General features: G+C 40.9%; 1 protein-coding gene across 9 annotated transcripts in view; it reads left to right on the forward strand.

The window, feature by feature from the left end:
- The window catches only part of lama2 (laminin, alpha 2), a 135,860-nt gene that overhangs the window by 47,469 nt on the left and 73,567 nt on the right, over positions 1 to 14,824 (forward strand). For all 9 annotated transcript variants that reach the window (XM_042300691.1, XM_042300695.1, XM_042300693.1 and 6 more), the window contains exons 13-16: positions 6,271 to 6,372; positions 12,043 to 12,254; positions 12,543 to 12,654; positions 14,676 to 14,789. In XM_042300691.1, the coding sequence (XP_042156625.1) occupies positions 6,271 to 6,372; positions 12,043 to 12,254; positions 12,543 to 12,654; positions 14,676 to 14,789 (540 nt within the window). The remainder of the gene's footprint in view (positions 1 to 6,270; positions 6,373 to 12,042; positions 12,255 to 12,542; positions 12,655 to 14,675; positions 14,790 to 14,824) is intronic.

The following is a 14,824-nucleotide window of genomic DNA, read 5'->3' on the forward strand; positions in this document are numbered from 1 at the left end:
GAATGTATTTATTTACTGTGTGTGTGTGTGTGTGTGTGGGGGGGGGGCTTCATTTGTGGGCTGGGCCCCCTGTACGAGGTAGTCTTTACTGGGGACGTAGAGTAGAGTAGAGACTGAGAGAGCGCCACCTATAGGATTCTAACAGAGCTCTGAATAGACGCTGTTATACTGTGCTCCTCTGTCCCACTTGACAGTAGAGAGGAGGATATTCAGCCACTCCTAGCCTGTCCCAGACTGCAGCTCCAGACTGCATGCTGTGGCTAACACACCGTGGTCGTCCCTCCACTCCCTCTACTCCCTCCACACCGCAGGGGCAGAGGCTGCAGGGCACAAACGGCCCCATTTCCAGGCTCTGCCACTTAAATGTCTGATGAACTGCAACAAGGAAGCCTCCAAAGCTGCCTGCTCATTCAGCAGATACTGGAGCTTTTTTCATAAGTGGATCGTCTTTTGTTTGTGGGTTTGTTTAGAGTTTTTTTTTTTAGAACAGAACTCTATTATAAATGTGTGGGTTGCTTAGAAACAAGATGTGTGCTTGCTTATACAGTACTTGCCAATTATTTTAATGATACTCCAACTGTTTTAGTTAAATTGCTTAGTTCTTCTAATCTACGTCTACCCCAAATACTTTAGAAAAACATGGCGGAAATGTTTCCATAAAGCACAGCAACCCAAACAAATGGTATTGGTTACAGATGGACAAGCAAGTAGGGAAATTCTTGTAGCTTTTGAGTCAGCATTTAGTCTCTGCCCCAGATCTTTTCACTTTGGACTGTCTTGTTGGGGCCAGTTAAAGTGTTCCCCAGATGTCCGTGTTTCCAAGCCCTAGTTTGGATCATCACCCACTATGCACAAACAAAACAGGACCCCATATTGGAGGCAGTCAGAGGATCTGAGCAGAGCCCCCTCTTTATAGCATTCCTGTGGGTGGCCGGTGGGAAAACACACATTGATGCCTCCTAGATATTAATGTCAACAGAGCCAGAGCTCGTAATGGGGGAACAGATGTCAGGATCTACGGGTTCCCGGGGTCACGGTGCGACTCTTGTTTTCAGAAGCCCAGCGGAAGGTTGGATGGTCTGTTGTTCATTTCCTGAAAGCTGGGCCCTGATTACCCCCTCCTCTGTTTTTGTCTTTCCCGCTCTCTCGCTCCATCTTTTGTCTGGGCATATTTGGTGTGGGATGGCTGGCAACTCTGTCTCTCGGTCTCTGTTTTAACACGGCCTCCCCTGTGATGTATAAAAGTGTATCCGAACCCCAAAGTCCTCTCTTCGCAGCGCTCTCTTTATTTGTCCTGTAACTCAATCTGTCCTCGTGTCGCAAAATACAATTTACTATGGTTGTTCAGAATCAGCCACTGTGCTCCAGTAGGATTGTGAGATATACGATTGTATCAGAGGAGCTCTTGTTATGTGTCCCAGACAAAGACATCCTACTGCGACATGGATGGTTTATTGATGTGTGTCTTGTTGTGTGTTTCTGACGCTATTTAGAGGAGGATTATAACTTTGCCACGAGTGGTGTGCTGACGCATGCTTTTGCTCCTTAACAAAAGGTTTGATTTCCCTTGCTCCTCCCACCCACAATGCACTTTACCTTCATAGACCAGCCCCTTTGTTCCACAGAGGATGAAGTGTCTCAATGTGAATTGGATTTATGTGAAATAAGGCTTTAGCTCAAACATTCTCCAAAACCCCATGCTTAGGTACAATAGTGACATTTAATATTTTTGTTGGTTGTCTGCCCAGCTATGCATGAATTATATCCTAAATGGATAGACATCAGCGATGCCAAAACCAATGGTTTGACAACACAAATGAATAGATGTTGTGCTTTGGTGCTGCTGAAGTGAGCTCTGGGTGTATGTAGCTTCCTGCTGTGGCTGGTCTTCTAACCAGGGTGTTGATGGTGCTTTTATTTATTTATTTAACTAGGCAAGTCAGTTCAGAACAAATAATTTAAAATGACGGCCTACGCCATCCAAACCCTAACCCAGGCCAATTGTGTGCTGCCCTATGGGACTCCCAATCACGGCCAGTTGAATTACAGCATGGAATTGAACCAGGGCCTGTAGTGACGCCTCTAGCACTGAGATGCGGTGCCTTAGGCTGCTGCGCCACTCGGAAGCCCCATAGGCTTCTAACCAGGAACAACTCTGGTCCTTAGTTATACCCTATACAGGTCTCTTGGTCAGGGAAAACTCAGGGCCCCTCTGATAAGTGCTGAGTGGGAAGTGGTTTGCCCTCCAGGTCCAGTCTAGTCTTAGGTTCTCCCAGGTCAGATAACGACAGGGCCTTCCATTCAACACAGCAAAGCCCCACGAGCTCCCTGCTACAGCCTCAGCAGGGGGCCAGGAGAGGAAAAGAGAGCAGCTCAATAACACCAAGATAAGAGGGCCCCTTTCTAGCAGGAAAAACACAACACACATCTCTGCTTTGTTTGGAGAGCTGGAGCCAGAGGAGAGAAGATGAAGCAGAAAGAAAGAAAAACAAAGATACACAAATACAAAGGAGGTTAGGCTGTCCTGGATCTGAGAATGTGTGCTCAACTGTACAGACAAGACGCCCTACATTTTAGAAATGCAGTCATCATTGGAACAAAACACACTTGTGGCTGTGGCAAACTAGGCATCCTAATCTTCAAGAGCACAGTGCCTGTAACTGTATCCATCTTTAAGGATCTTTGTTTAAAAGCTGATTGTAATGCGTCTTCTCTAGTAAAGCCTCGTCAGTATTACTGCCAGGCATGGGTAGTGTGTCCCGCTATAAAAACCTGTCCCTTAACGATCATTACACACAGCTCGTAATGTCACCGAAGAGGAGTGGAGATTTGTTGGTGGTGTTGGGTCATTTCACACTTCACTGGGTTTTAAAGGGGACTCTAGATCATTTTAGCTAAGTATTATATCCAAGCTAAGTACTAAAGCAATAACTCCTATAACCCTCACTATGCATGCAGACCTAATCTCAGTCCTTGTCTTTACATGCTATTAAACTGTAAAAGTGCATTTGATGGCGGTAAGACGTTCTGTGAAGATGCTGGAGGAAACAGGTACGTATCTATATCCACAGTAAAATGAGTCCTATATCGACATAACCTGAAAGGCTGCTCTGCAAGGAAGAAGCCACTGCTCCAAAACCACCATAAAAAAGCTAGAATACGGTTTGCAACTGCACATGGGGACAAAGATCGTACTTTTTGGAGAAATGTCCTCTGGTCTGATGAAACAAAAATAGAACTGTTTGGCCATAATGACCATCGTTATGTTTGGAGGAGGAAGGGGGAGGCTTGCAAGCCGAAGAACACCATTTCAACCGTGGAGCACGGGGGTGGCAGCATCATGTTATGGGGGTGCTTTGCTGCAGGAGGGACTGGTGCACTTCACAAAATAAATGGCATCATGAGAGAGGAAAATGATGTGGATATAGGGAAGCATCATCTCAAGACATCAGTCAGGAAGTTAAAGCTTGGTCACAAATGGGTCTTCCAAATGGACAATGAACCCAAGCATACTTCCAAAGTTGTGGCAAAAAGGCTTAAGGACAACAAAGTCAAGGTATTGGAGTGGCCATCACAAAGCCCTGACCTCAATCCTATAGAAAATGTGTCGGCAGAACTGAAAAAGGGTGTGCGAGCAAGGAGGCCTACAAACCTGACTCAGTTACACCAGCTCTGTCAGGAATAATGGGCCAAAATTCACACAACTTATTGTGAGAAGCTTGTGGAAGGCTACCCGAAACATTTGACCCAAGTTAAGCAATTTAAAGGCAATGCTACCAAATACTAAATTAAGTGTATGTAAACTTCTGATCCACTGGGAATGTGATGAAAGAAATAAAAGCTGAAATAAATCATTCTCTCTATTATTCTGACATTTCACATTCTTAAATAAAGTGGTGATCCTAACTGACTTAAGAAAGGGAATTGTTACTTGGATTAAATGTCAGGAATTGTGAAAAACTGAGTTCAAATGTATTTGGCTAAGGTGTATGTAAACTTCTGACTTCAACTGTACGAACACCCCTTGCACTATCTTCACAAGAGAATACAATTTGATTTTCCGTACCTATCTACACAACCTACTCCCCATTTTCTAAGTGAAATCATTAAAAAAAAAAAATGTTCCAAGTTAATAAAAAATAAAGATGTATTTATTGCATTGTCTTCACACCTCAGGGGTAATACTTGGTGGAAGCACCTTTGGCAGCCATTACAGCTGTGAATTATTTTGAAAAAATGTGTACAAACCTTGCACAACTCTTACGGCCTATCGAATATCTGCACCCCCTTGAACCTTTTCATATTTTTCACATTTTCCCACATATCTACAAACCTACTTCACATATTCAAAGTGAACGAAAGTTGTAGAACTAAAATAGGGTTAAGTCTCCACTCACTTGATGTAAGCACCTTTGGCAGCCATTACAGCTGTGAATAATTTGGAATAAGATTCTATAAACTGCACAACTGTTATGACAACATACAGTATATCCATTGTTTTTGTCAAAATTGCTCAAGCTCGTAAAATTTGGTTGGGAATCAGTGATGGGAATCAGTGATGGACAGCAAAATTCGAACCCTTTCTCTGATTTTCAAGCAAATTTAAATAGGACTGAGACTGGACCATTCAGGAACACTCGACACCTTTGAGAAGCCATTCTGGTGTGTCTTTGGCATTACATTTTGTGTAATTGTCTAGCTGAGAAATACAACGTTATCCCAGGGTTAGGTTTGCAGAAGTCTAAGGAGGGTTTTCCTCTAACTTTTACATGGGCTTTGCTCCTTTCAGATTCATTTTCATCCTAACAAACTCCTCAGTCCCTGCCAATGACAAGCATACCCATAACATGATTCTGCCACCACAATACTGGAAAATAAAGGGAGTTTTACTCTGTGTTGTCTTGTAATGGATTTGACCCAAACCAGTGGTTTTTAATTTAGGCCAAAATGTTAATTTATATGCCATGTCGTCGTGCAGTATTACTTAACAGCCTTGTTGCAAACAGAATGGATGTTTTGAAATGGATTTTTTTAACACAGACTTTCTTATTTTCACTTTGTCATGCAGGCCAGTAATATGGACTGAATGCAATGTTATTGATCCCTTTGTATTTTCAAGTATTGTGTTGGCAGCATGATGTTATTGGTATGCTTGTCATTGGCAAGGACTGGGGAGATTGTCAGGATGAAAATAAATCTGAAAGGAGCAAAGCCCAGGTAAAAAGTTAGAGGAAAACCCTCAGACTTCTGCAAACCTAATTTCTGGGATATGACTAAAGAGTTAATCTGGGTGATTTTTCCACAAACAGACAGGTATTTTTTTTCCCATGGTAGCAAGATCTTATCTATTCTTTCAGGATATGAATTAGAACATTATCTAGATCCTCTATGAGGCTGTGGAGTGATTCAAATTGTGGATTTAAAAGAAAACATTCATCATCAGCGCGCAATGACACTTTTGTTTTTAAGCCCTGGATTTCTATCCTATTGATATTACTGTTGGATCTGATTTTTATAGCATTTCAATGGCCATAATAAATAGATATGCAGATAGTTGACAACCTTGTTTTACTCCACTTGACAGTATAATGCTTTCTGAGAAGTAGCTATTATTTACTATTTTACACCTAGGGTTACTATACATAACTTTAACCCATTTTATAAGACATTCTCCGAAATTGAAATATTCCATGCATTTATACAGCATATAAATTCCAGTCGTACTTAATATATATATATATATATATTCCAAGTCAGCTATGAATACCAGGTCTGGTTTCTTGGATTTATCATAGTGTTCTATTGTTTCCAGGACTTGTTTAATATCATCTCAAATTATCGTCCATGTAAAAAATCTGTCTGATTAGGATGAATAATATCTGACAATACCTTTTTAATCCTATGCACTATTTATTTGCTGGAATTTTTGCATCACAACACTATATGTTGCCCTAAGAGTTGTGGAAAGTTGGTATAATCTTATTCAAAATGATTCACAGCTGTAATTGCTGCCAAAGGTTCTTCCACCAAGTATTAACTCTGGGGTGTGAAGAAATACGCAATCAAGACATCTTTGTTTTCTACCTTTATTTAATTCAGAAAATGTTCTGTAATACTTTTTTTCATTTTGAAAATGTGGAGCAGGTTGTGTAGATCAGTAGAAAAAAAAAGTGATTTATTTTACGGTGACAAAATTTGAAAGCTGTGCAAGGGGTGTGTAAACTTTCACTGTGCACAGTACATACAATGTTGACTTCTGTTTGTTTACAGCTCCCAGCCTATGGAGGAAGTCTTGTCTATACAGTCTCATATGATGCAGGGGAGAAAGACCAGGACATCAGGGTTAACTCTTCTCCTAATGTCATAATAGAGGTAAGTGCTAATAGGCTCATTATGCGATTACATGTGTTAGGTTAGGTGCCAACACAAACTCCTTCATAGAGCAAGTGCTCCCATAGAGAATGTTCCAAGTAATGTTCAACCTGATTGGTCTAGACTGATCATGTGACATGTAACTTTTCAGTTTCAAAGATCCTTTCAGCGTTTTTTGAAGTTCACTCCAGACATGTCTGAATGCTATGTCTGGTTTCATTTAAAAAGTGGTTCGGCGCAAAGCAATGTGTTGTGGATAATCTGTGTGTGTGCGTGTCTGTGTGTGTGTCTGTGTGTGTGTGTGCATGTCTGTGTGTGTGCGTTTGCATGCGTGTGGGCTCATAGTGTTTGACAGCATCTGGCTGTCATTAGCTGATCCTCCAGAAATGAGCTCAGCTTAGTAGCGCTGCAGTCTTTTGTGTCCCATATGCGTTGTTTTACACATTCCTGCTGGTCCCCATGGCAGAGCTCTATCTATCTTTCTCACAGAGGGTATCTTTAAAAAAAAAAATAATTATGAGGATAGATCAGCTATGAAACTAACAGACAGTTTAGTCTATAAAATAACATTAGTTGCACATTTCTGATCTCCTTTTTATTTATTTCCCAACACCACCGCTGGTTGGAGGACCAAGTGGAAAAAATTCTATATACTGTATATACAGTACCAGTCAAAAGTTTGGACACACCTACTCATTCCAGGGTTTTTCTTTATATTTACTATTTTCTATGTTGTAGAATAATAGTGAAGACATCAACACTATGAAGTAACACATATGTAACCAAAAAAGGGTTAAACAAATCAAAATATAGATCAAAATATAAATCAATACAAATCAAATCAAAGTAGCCACCCTTTGCCTTGATGACAGCTTTGCACACTCTTGCCATTCTCTCAACCAGCTTCATGAGGTTTACCTGGTCACCTGGAATGCATTTCAATTAACAGGTGTGCCCAGTTAAAAGTTAATTTGTGGAATTTCTTTCCTTCTTAATGCGTTTGAGCCAATCAGTTGTGTTGTGACAAGGTAGGGGTGGTATACAGAAGACAGTCCTATTTGGTAAAAGACCAAGTCCATATTATAGCAAGAACTGATCAAATAAGCAAAGAGAAACTTCATTACTTTAAGACATGAAGGTCAGTCAATCCAGAAGATTTCAAGAACTTTGAAAGTGTAAGTGCAGTCGCAAAAACCATCAAGCACTATGCTGAAACTGGCTCTCATGAGGACCGCCATAGGAAAGGAAGACCCAGAGTTACCTCTGTTGCAGAGGATAAGTTCATTAGAGTTAATCGCACCTCCGAAATTGCAGCCCAAATGAATGCTTCACTGAGTTCAGGTAGCAGACATCTCAACATCAACTGTTTAGAGGAGACTGCATGAATCTGGCCTTCGTTGTTGAATTGCTGCAAAGAAACCACTACTAAAGGACATCAATAATAAGAAGAGACTTGCTTGGGCCAAGAAACACGAACAATGAACATGGAAATCTGTCCTTTGGTCTGATGAGTCCAATTTTGCGATTTTTGGTGTCTTTGTGAGACGCAGAGTAGGTGAATGGATGATCTCTGCATGTGTGGTTCCCACCATGAATCATGGAAGAGGAGGTTGCTGGTGCCACTGACAGTGACTTATTTAAAATTCAAGGCACACTTAACTAGCATGGCTACCACAGCATTCTGCAGTGATACGCCATCCCATCCCATGGTTTGCCCTTAGTGGGACTATCATTTGTTTTTCAACGGGACAATGACCCAAAACACACCTCCAGGCTGTGTAAGGGCTATTTGACCAAGAAGGAGAGTGATGGAGTGCTGCATCAGATGACCTGGCCTCCACAATCACCCAACCTTAACCCAATTGAGATGGTTTGGGATGAGTTGGACCGCAGAGTGAAGGAAAAGTAGCCAACAAGTGCTCAGCATATGTGGGAACTCATTCAACTGTTGGAAAAGCATTCCAGCTGAAGCTGGTTGAAATAATGCCAAGAGTGTGCAAAGATGTCATCAAGACAAAAGGTGACTACTTTGAAGAATCTAAAATCTATTATAATGTGTTTAACACTTTTTTAGTTACTACATGATTCCATATGTGGTTTTTCATAGTTTAGATGTAGAAAATAGTAAAAACGAAGAAAAACCTTGGAATGAGTAGGTGTGTCCAAACTTTTGACTGGTACTTTACATATAGCCTCCTCCAATTTGTACTGGACTCCAAGTGCATCGTCAAATCAACCAATCACTCGAATAGTAATTCCTCCCCTCAGATGTCCAAAGACTAATCCATCCTTCCCAGTACACCACCATTTACTATTTCCTTTGAAATACGTTCTTCTATTTTAGTGCGATGTCTCAAAAGTGCCTTGAGGCTCTCTATTTGTACAATTTCTACCAAGATTACCCTAAAAATAAATACTTTACCTAAGAGTATAATCATATTTCCCATTTGTAGGTCCGTCTGAACACAGACATTATGACTCAATATCTACTCCTGAACCTGACTCCAAACGTGAGCTACCGAAGTGCAGTACCAAAAGAGATGATCTATTGATTCTGTTTCTTCGTTGCAGTCTGTACAGGGCTGACTGTTCAATGCGCCATTTATTGAGCACTCTTTTTGTGATGAGAATTTTATATAATGGTTTAAATTGAAATTAACGGATTGATGCGTCAACTGTTGTTTTGTATATCAGTTCATAAACCGGTTGCCATGGTATTGGGACATAAAAAATCAAACTTCTTGTCAAACCTCTTGACCTTAAGTGAAATTGATAAATGTTATGATTTATGCTAGTTATTTTAAGCCATGAATGGTTTTTGATTGGCAGTAGTTTTAACAATCCAAACTCATGTTCATTAGATAAATATGCCCATTTAACTGGTTTGCCATTCCAGGCAAAAAAATATATAATTAAATTCTCGACTTGATAAAAGATTCTCCTGGAGTCGGTAGAGCCATGATTGGATTCATATACTATGAAATCACTACGGGATTAATTAGGATCATTTTTCTGTAGATGGACAGGTGTTTCCCTCTCCACAGTTTCAATATCCTATCTATTCTATCAAGTTTTCTACCAAAGTTAATATTTGCAACAACATAACATTTTTACGGGATATGTACACCAAGCACATCAACTTCACCATTTGCTCGTTTAATCGGGAGACCACATGGCAGTTAAAAGTTTGTATCTTTTAGAGACCCATCCGTAACACTTATCATAGTTGGGTTTTAGTCCAGAGGAACTGGGATAAATTATCCAGGTACTCAATAAGGCCCTTCAAGGTTGAAGATTGAGGACTCAAGTGAAAACTTGAATTATCTGCGTAAATTGGTCATTTTGTCTCTAATCCCTAATTTTTAGGCCCTCAAAGTTATCACTGGTTCTGATTTTTATTGCTACCACTTCAATGGCCGTAATAAATAGGTATGGTGATAGAGAGCAACCTTGATTTACACCTCGACAGCTAAAACATTTCCGAGAAGTAACAGTTATTTATTATTTTACATAAGGTTATTGTACATTACTTTTACCCATTTTATGAGAGATCCTAAAAAAAAAATCCAGGCTCGTATTATCAGATTCAGAGGTACCGAGGTACTGTAGCAAAGGCTTTCTCAAAATTTACTATAAAGATTATACCCGGTTTACATGAATTCTCATAGTTTTCCATTTTTTTCTCTTAGTTGTCTAATGTTGTCTCCAATATATCTTCCTTTTAAGAATCCCATGTGATCAGACCTGTCTTATTCTGTGAGCAATACATTTTGCCAATATTCTTTTTTTGTTTCTCAGAGAAGACATTAATGCTCCTAACAAGCACTCTGTTGAGGAAGCTGCATCATCCAACATGACAGCAAGGACTGCTTGTGTTTTTTTATTACAACATATAACAAAACCGCTGTTGATTATCATGAACATAGAGTGGGCCCCAGAGAAGAGTGTATCTATTCAGTTGGTCTAGCTCTATACTAAATTTGCAAAGCATCTGCGTTAGTTTGTGCAGCGCTCAGCATATATCTCACAGTAAAGGCTCTCTGAGGCCTTTCCGATTGTTACGCTGCTCTGAAGACAAGGCCTACTTCACTTTCTGCCCCTCAGTCGTGAAACAGCCAATAGAAGACCCCGCTTTGAAGCTGGCTCACCACAGTTTCTTTGTTTGTTGTCGTTCACACAACTTTGCCGAAGCTGTTTGCGAATCAATTAAAGGATTCATTTTAGCGTTGTTTAATCATTCCCGACATGGAGGAGACGATCGGCGCTGACCTTGGGAGTGATGCTCGATATGCACATTTCCCCGTCGTTTGTTCTCTCTGTCTCCTCGGGCTATTACGCTAGCGAGGTGTCCTTTTTACTAACGCTCCATCGTGGACCAGCGGTTCATCTGTCATCGTTTCCATCTTCAGTCAGCCGAGTGCAGTGAGAGGATACATTCGCTGTCTTTTATTTGTGTGTGTGTGTGATCCATGAGGAATGCTTTAAGATTTTCTCCCTTAAGCACTCTGAATAATGGGACACACACATGCAGTCACGCACACGCAGTCACACACACATACACAGTCACGCACACACATAAGTGATATCATTCAAAACCCAAATTCAGCCACACCAATCCGATGTGACATTGATATGTCCTCTTGGCCTCTTTACAAAAGCTGGAGAACTCAGATCATGATTACAACCTCAGAGTTAAGCCTGAAGAAGTAGTTTATCCAGAGGATCTGGAAACCAGCGAGAGAGCCTGCTTTCTCGTGCAATCAATGATAAAATGCTAAAAACTATAAATCTGACAACACAATTTCAACCCTTTTCCATCCAAAATCATGATGATATCAGAGGTTGGTCAGAGACGTTCCTCTTCACCTTCAGTGTGTATTTGTTATACTGGTGTTGGTACACAGATGTTTGTTTTATGAGTCTGAGGTAGAGATTCCCAGCCCCATTAGTGTCAGATGACAGCCACCTAAGCTCAGTCACTGGGATTTATTAATATATTGCAGAGAGGAGAGCACATGTCATACGTGATATGGGGAAGAGCCTGGATATATGACAGGTCATTATTGATAGTTAAACCCTGCTTTGCATGTGTACACTCCATTAATTCAGTGCAAATAAAGTGGCCGGCACCCATAAATTGTAATTTCCCAGCAGCCATTGGAACAGTAAATAAGCAGGCGGGATGAATAACATCTAATAATCCTCTATGATGATTCCCACCAGCGTGTTTGGAGATCTTACCCTTAAATTCTACCTGGCAATGCATCCATCGGCGGTATGCAATCAGCATTCCCTTTCTACTCCGTCTCGCCGTCTCTCTCTTGCACACATACTCACACAGATCTCTCTGTTTCCTTTCAGCTCACACCTACACATACATTACTATGCATACATTGAAAAATAACTCGCACACTTATTGAGTCAATGAACAATCTGGACACAAAGACAAGTCTCATTTCAGGAAATGTCACTCTTTATACAATTGAGCTATTCATGGTGTCTCAGAATAGAGTATTATTCATGTGTGGTACCCATGCTCCATTTATGGCCCATATTGACAGTCAGAGCCAAGACTTCGCATTCTGGCATGAGGGGATTAAATACATGCACCAACATGGATGCTGTCTCTCAAACGAGGGGTAAAAAACTCTGACATTTCATCTCTTGCAGGGCGGCGGGATAAAAATGATTGACAGTCGGTTCGGTCTGCCGGTGTACCCTTTCTCGGAAAGCACAAAGAGAACTCTGCTCTACCCTGACCACTTTGAGAATCAGGAGACAGGCCTGCCTGTCAGCAAGAGAGATTTCATGATGGCTCTAACTAATGTGAGCAGCCTCCTCATCAGAGCCTCACACAGCAATGAGCGGGTCGCCATCTACAGGTAACCACACACACTGCACCACACTGATCTGCCACGACATCCGCTCTTTGGCACAAGAGGCCAAAATCAGCTGGAGTTTTCTGTGCTTGATGTTATTTGTATGTTAGAGAACGTCGTTATGAGGTCTGGCAAGACAGATTGTAGAGAAACGTTTCAGATCTCTGTGTTCTCATGTTCAACAGTTAATTTGATCTTGTCTAGATTGTATTTGAAAAGCTGACCTGATGCTCTTTTCTAATGGTGTGATGTTCTGGTTCTGTCTTCCTGTATCTGTCCTCTCTTTACCAGGCTACATTCTGTCAGTCTGGAGGTGGCCAGTGAGTTCCCCAGCAGTGAGAAGATGGCCAATGCTGTGGAGATGTGTCAATGTCCCCCTGGATACGGTGGAACGTCTTGTGAGGTAAATCAGAGCTTTCATTTCCCCGCGATTTTATGTGGTTTTTCTTGGGATAGGAAAATAAAAGAAAGTGAAAAGTGGCTGTGTGAGAGTGGCTCTCTGCTGCTGTGTCATTTTCACTTCCATTCATTGTAAAGTGTGTGTGATTGGCGCGCATGCTTACGGCGTAGTTGGCTTGTAAGTGTAAAGAGAAGCTGACATACAGGTACAAACAAGGGTATGCTATTACAGCAATCTGTACTCTCGGTTGAAAACTGTATTTTCTATTTAAAAAAGCGATGGGTATTGATTTCTGCATGTGGCGTTTTGTGCTGACACCAAATGTGTGTGGGGGAGGCGGCAGGGAGAGGGGGAATGAAGTATAATGCACAGTTATCATCAAGTCTTGATGGGCGCTGGAGAGGGAGAGAATGCTGGAAGTGACCTCGGTGAATAGCGGCGGTGGCGTGCTGTGAAGTGTGTGGTGACACTTGTGTGGCCTCGCGGCTCAGCACTAATCCTTTCTCCCTCAGCAAAACCATTAAACGTACAGAGTACTAAGAAAGATGCTGCCCGAGGTTTCATATCTACAAATCCAATAGCATAACCTTTATGGAAAGGGTAAATCTTCATAGTACGTGTACTGGTGATTGTTTTATACTCTCTTCACCCAATGCCCAGGGGTCTAATATCTATTTATATGTGTTGTTTTTCTATGTCCTTTGTGTTTCAAATGTTTTTCCCTTGTGCTTTTGTTTCTGTCCTTATCCTTTGAGAAAAACGCCCTTGCTGTTCTACGCTCACCGTTATACTCTTGCTGTTTGTCCTTTATCCAAGCAAGTCTTTTGTTTCTTCAGTGTAGTTTTCACCTTTCTCTTTCCTTGTCTCTTTCTCCTCTCTTCCTTTCTTCCTCTCTGCAGAGGTATGACAGGGTAGCACTTCTGACTAAGGTCAGTACAGAGAGAACGTGCAGAGCGAGACAAAACACGGGGCATGTTTGTTGCTGTTGTCTTTCCTCTGGGTGTACCTCGTTGTTTTCAGCCTCGTAGGAAACGTTTTGAAGCGATGCCTGACGGAGTGTTGTGTCCGATCAATGTCCACGAGTGCATTGAATTACACAGTATCTACTGAGAGTTGACAAAATGGCTAATAAAGCTTGCGTTTCTAAAGCTTGTGTTTCTAAGGCTTATTTTAAGGCTATTGTACTATTGTGAAGCTTGTGCATTCCCTATTCTCTTACTTGTAATTTGAACTAATGTTTTGCTTTTGGATTAGTATGTGTACCTACTCAGATAAAAAAAACAGCCATTGTTTACCTGAAATTGCTTGCTTCAATTATTTTGACAATTTACTCAAATCAAATCCAATTTTATTTGTCACATACACATGGTTAGCAGATGTTAATGCGAGTGTAGCGAAATGCTTGTGCTTCTAGTTCCGATCATGCAGTAATACCTAACAAGTCATCTAACCTAACGATTTCACAACAACTACCTTATACACACACAAGTGTAAAGGAATTAATAAGAATATGTACATAAAAATATATGAATGAGCGATGGCCGAATGGCATAGGCAAGATGCAGTAGATGGTATAGAGTACAGTATATACATATGAGATTAGTAATGTAGGGTATGTAAACATTATATAAAGTGGCAATGATTTGGGTTGAAGATCTGAATGTAGCATTTCAAATCCATTGTATTACTATTCCTGATGCACAGCAATAAACAATAATATAAAAAATGTCTCTCCAACTGTACAAATCAAAGCACTTAGTGCAGCAAAATTGATGCATCAATTACGGCTTTGTAGGTCTAATTATGAACCGCAAAACAGCTTCTGAGGCAATTAAACTCCAAATCTCACTGACTAAAAATAGTCATTTGTATTTCCAAATTTTCCACTTTAGCTTGGAGACGTTTGATTTTGTTTTTACATCGTTACATTTTAATTCACCTACAAAGCAGTGTTTTAAACTGTCAAAATTCTGTACCCGGTTTTTCATAGTCATGATATGCCTTGGTGACTATTTGTGTTGCAGATGTGTTCATCGGGTCATCGAAGGGTCAACAGCACCCTGTTCAAAGGAGTGTGTGAACCATGCGACTGCCAAGGCCATGCCACAAACTGTGATGACATCACTGGACAATGCTTGGTACGTTGGACAAGAAACGATGTGGTGGGGGGGGT

This window comes from Oncorhynchus tshawytscha, linkage group LG18 (genome assembly GCF_018296145.1).
Source record: "Oncorhynchus tshawytscha isolate Ot180627B linkage group LG18, Otsh_v2.0, whole genome shotgun sequence".
Classification (NCBI taxonomy): Eukaryota; Metazoa; Chordata; class Actinopteri; order Salmoniformes; family Salmonidae; genus Oncorhynchus; species Oncorhynchus tshawytscha.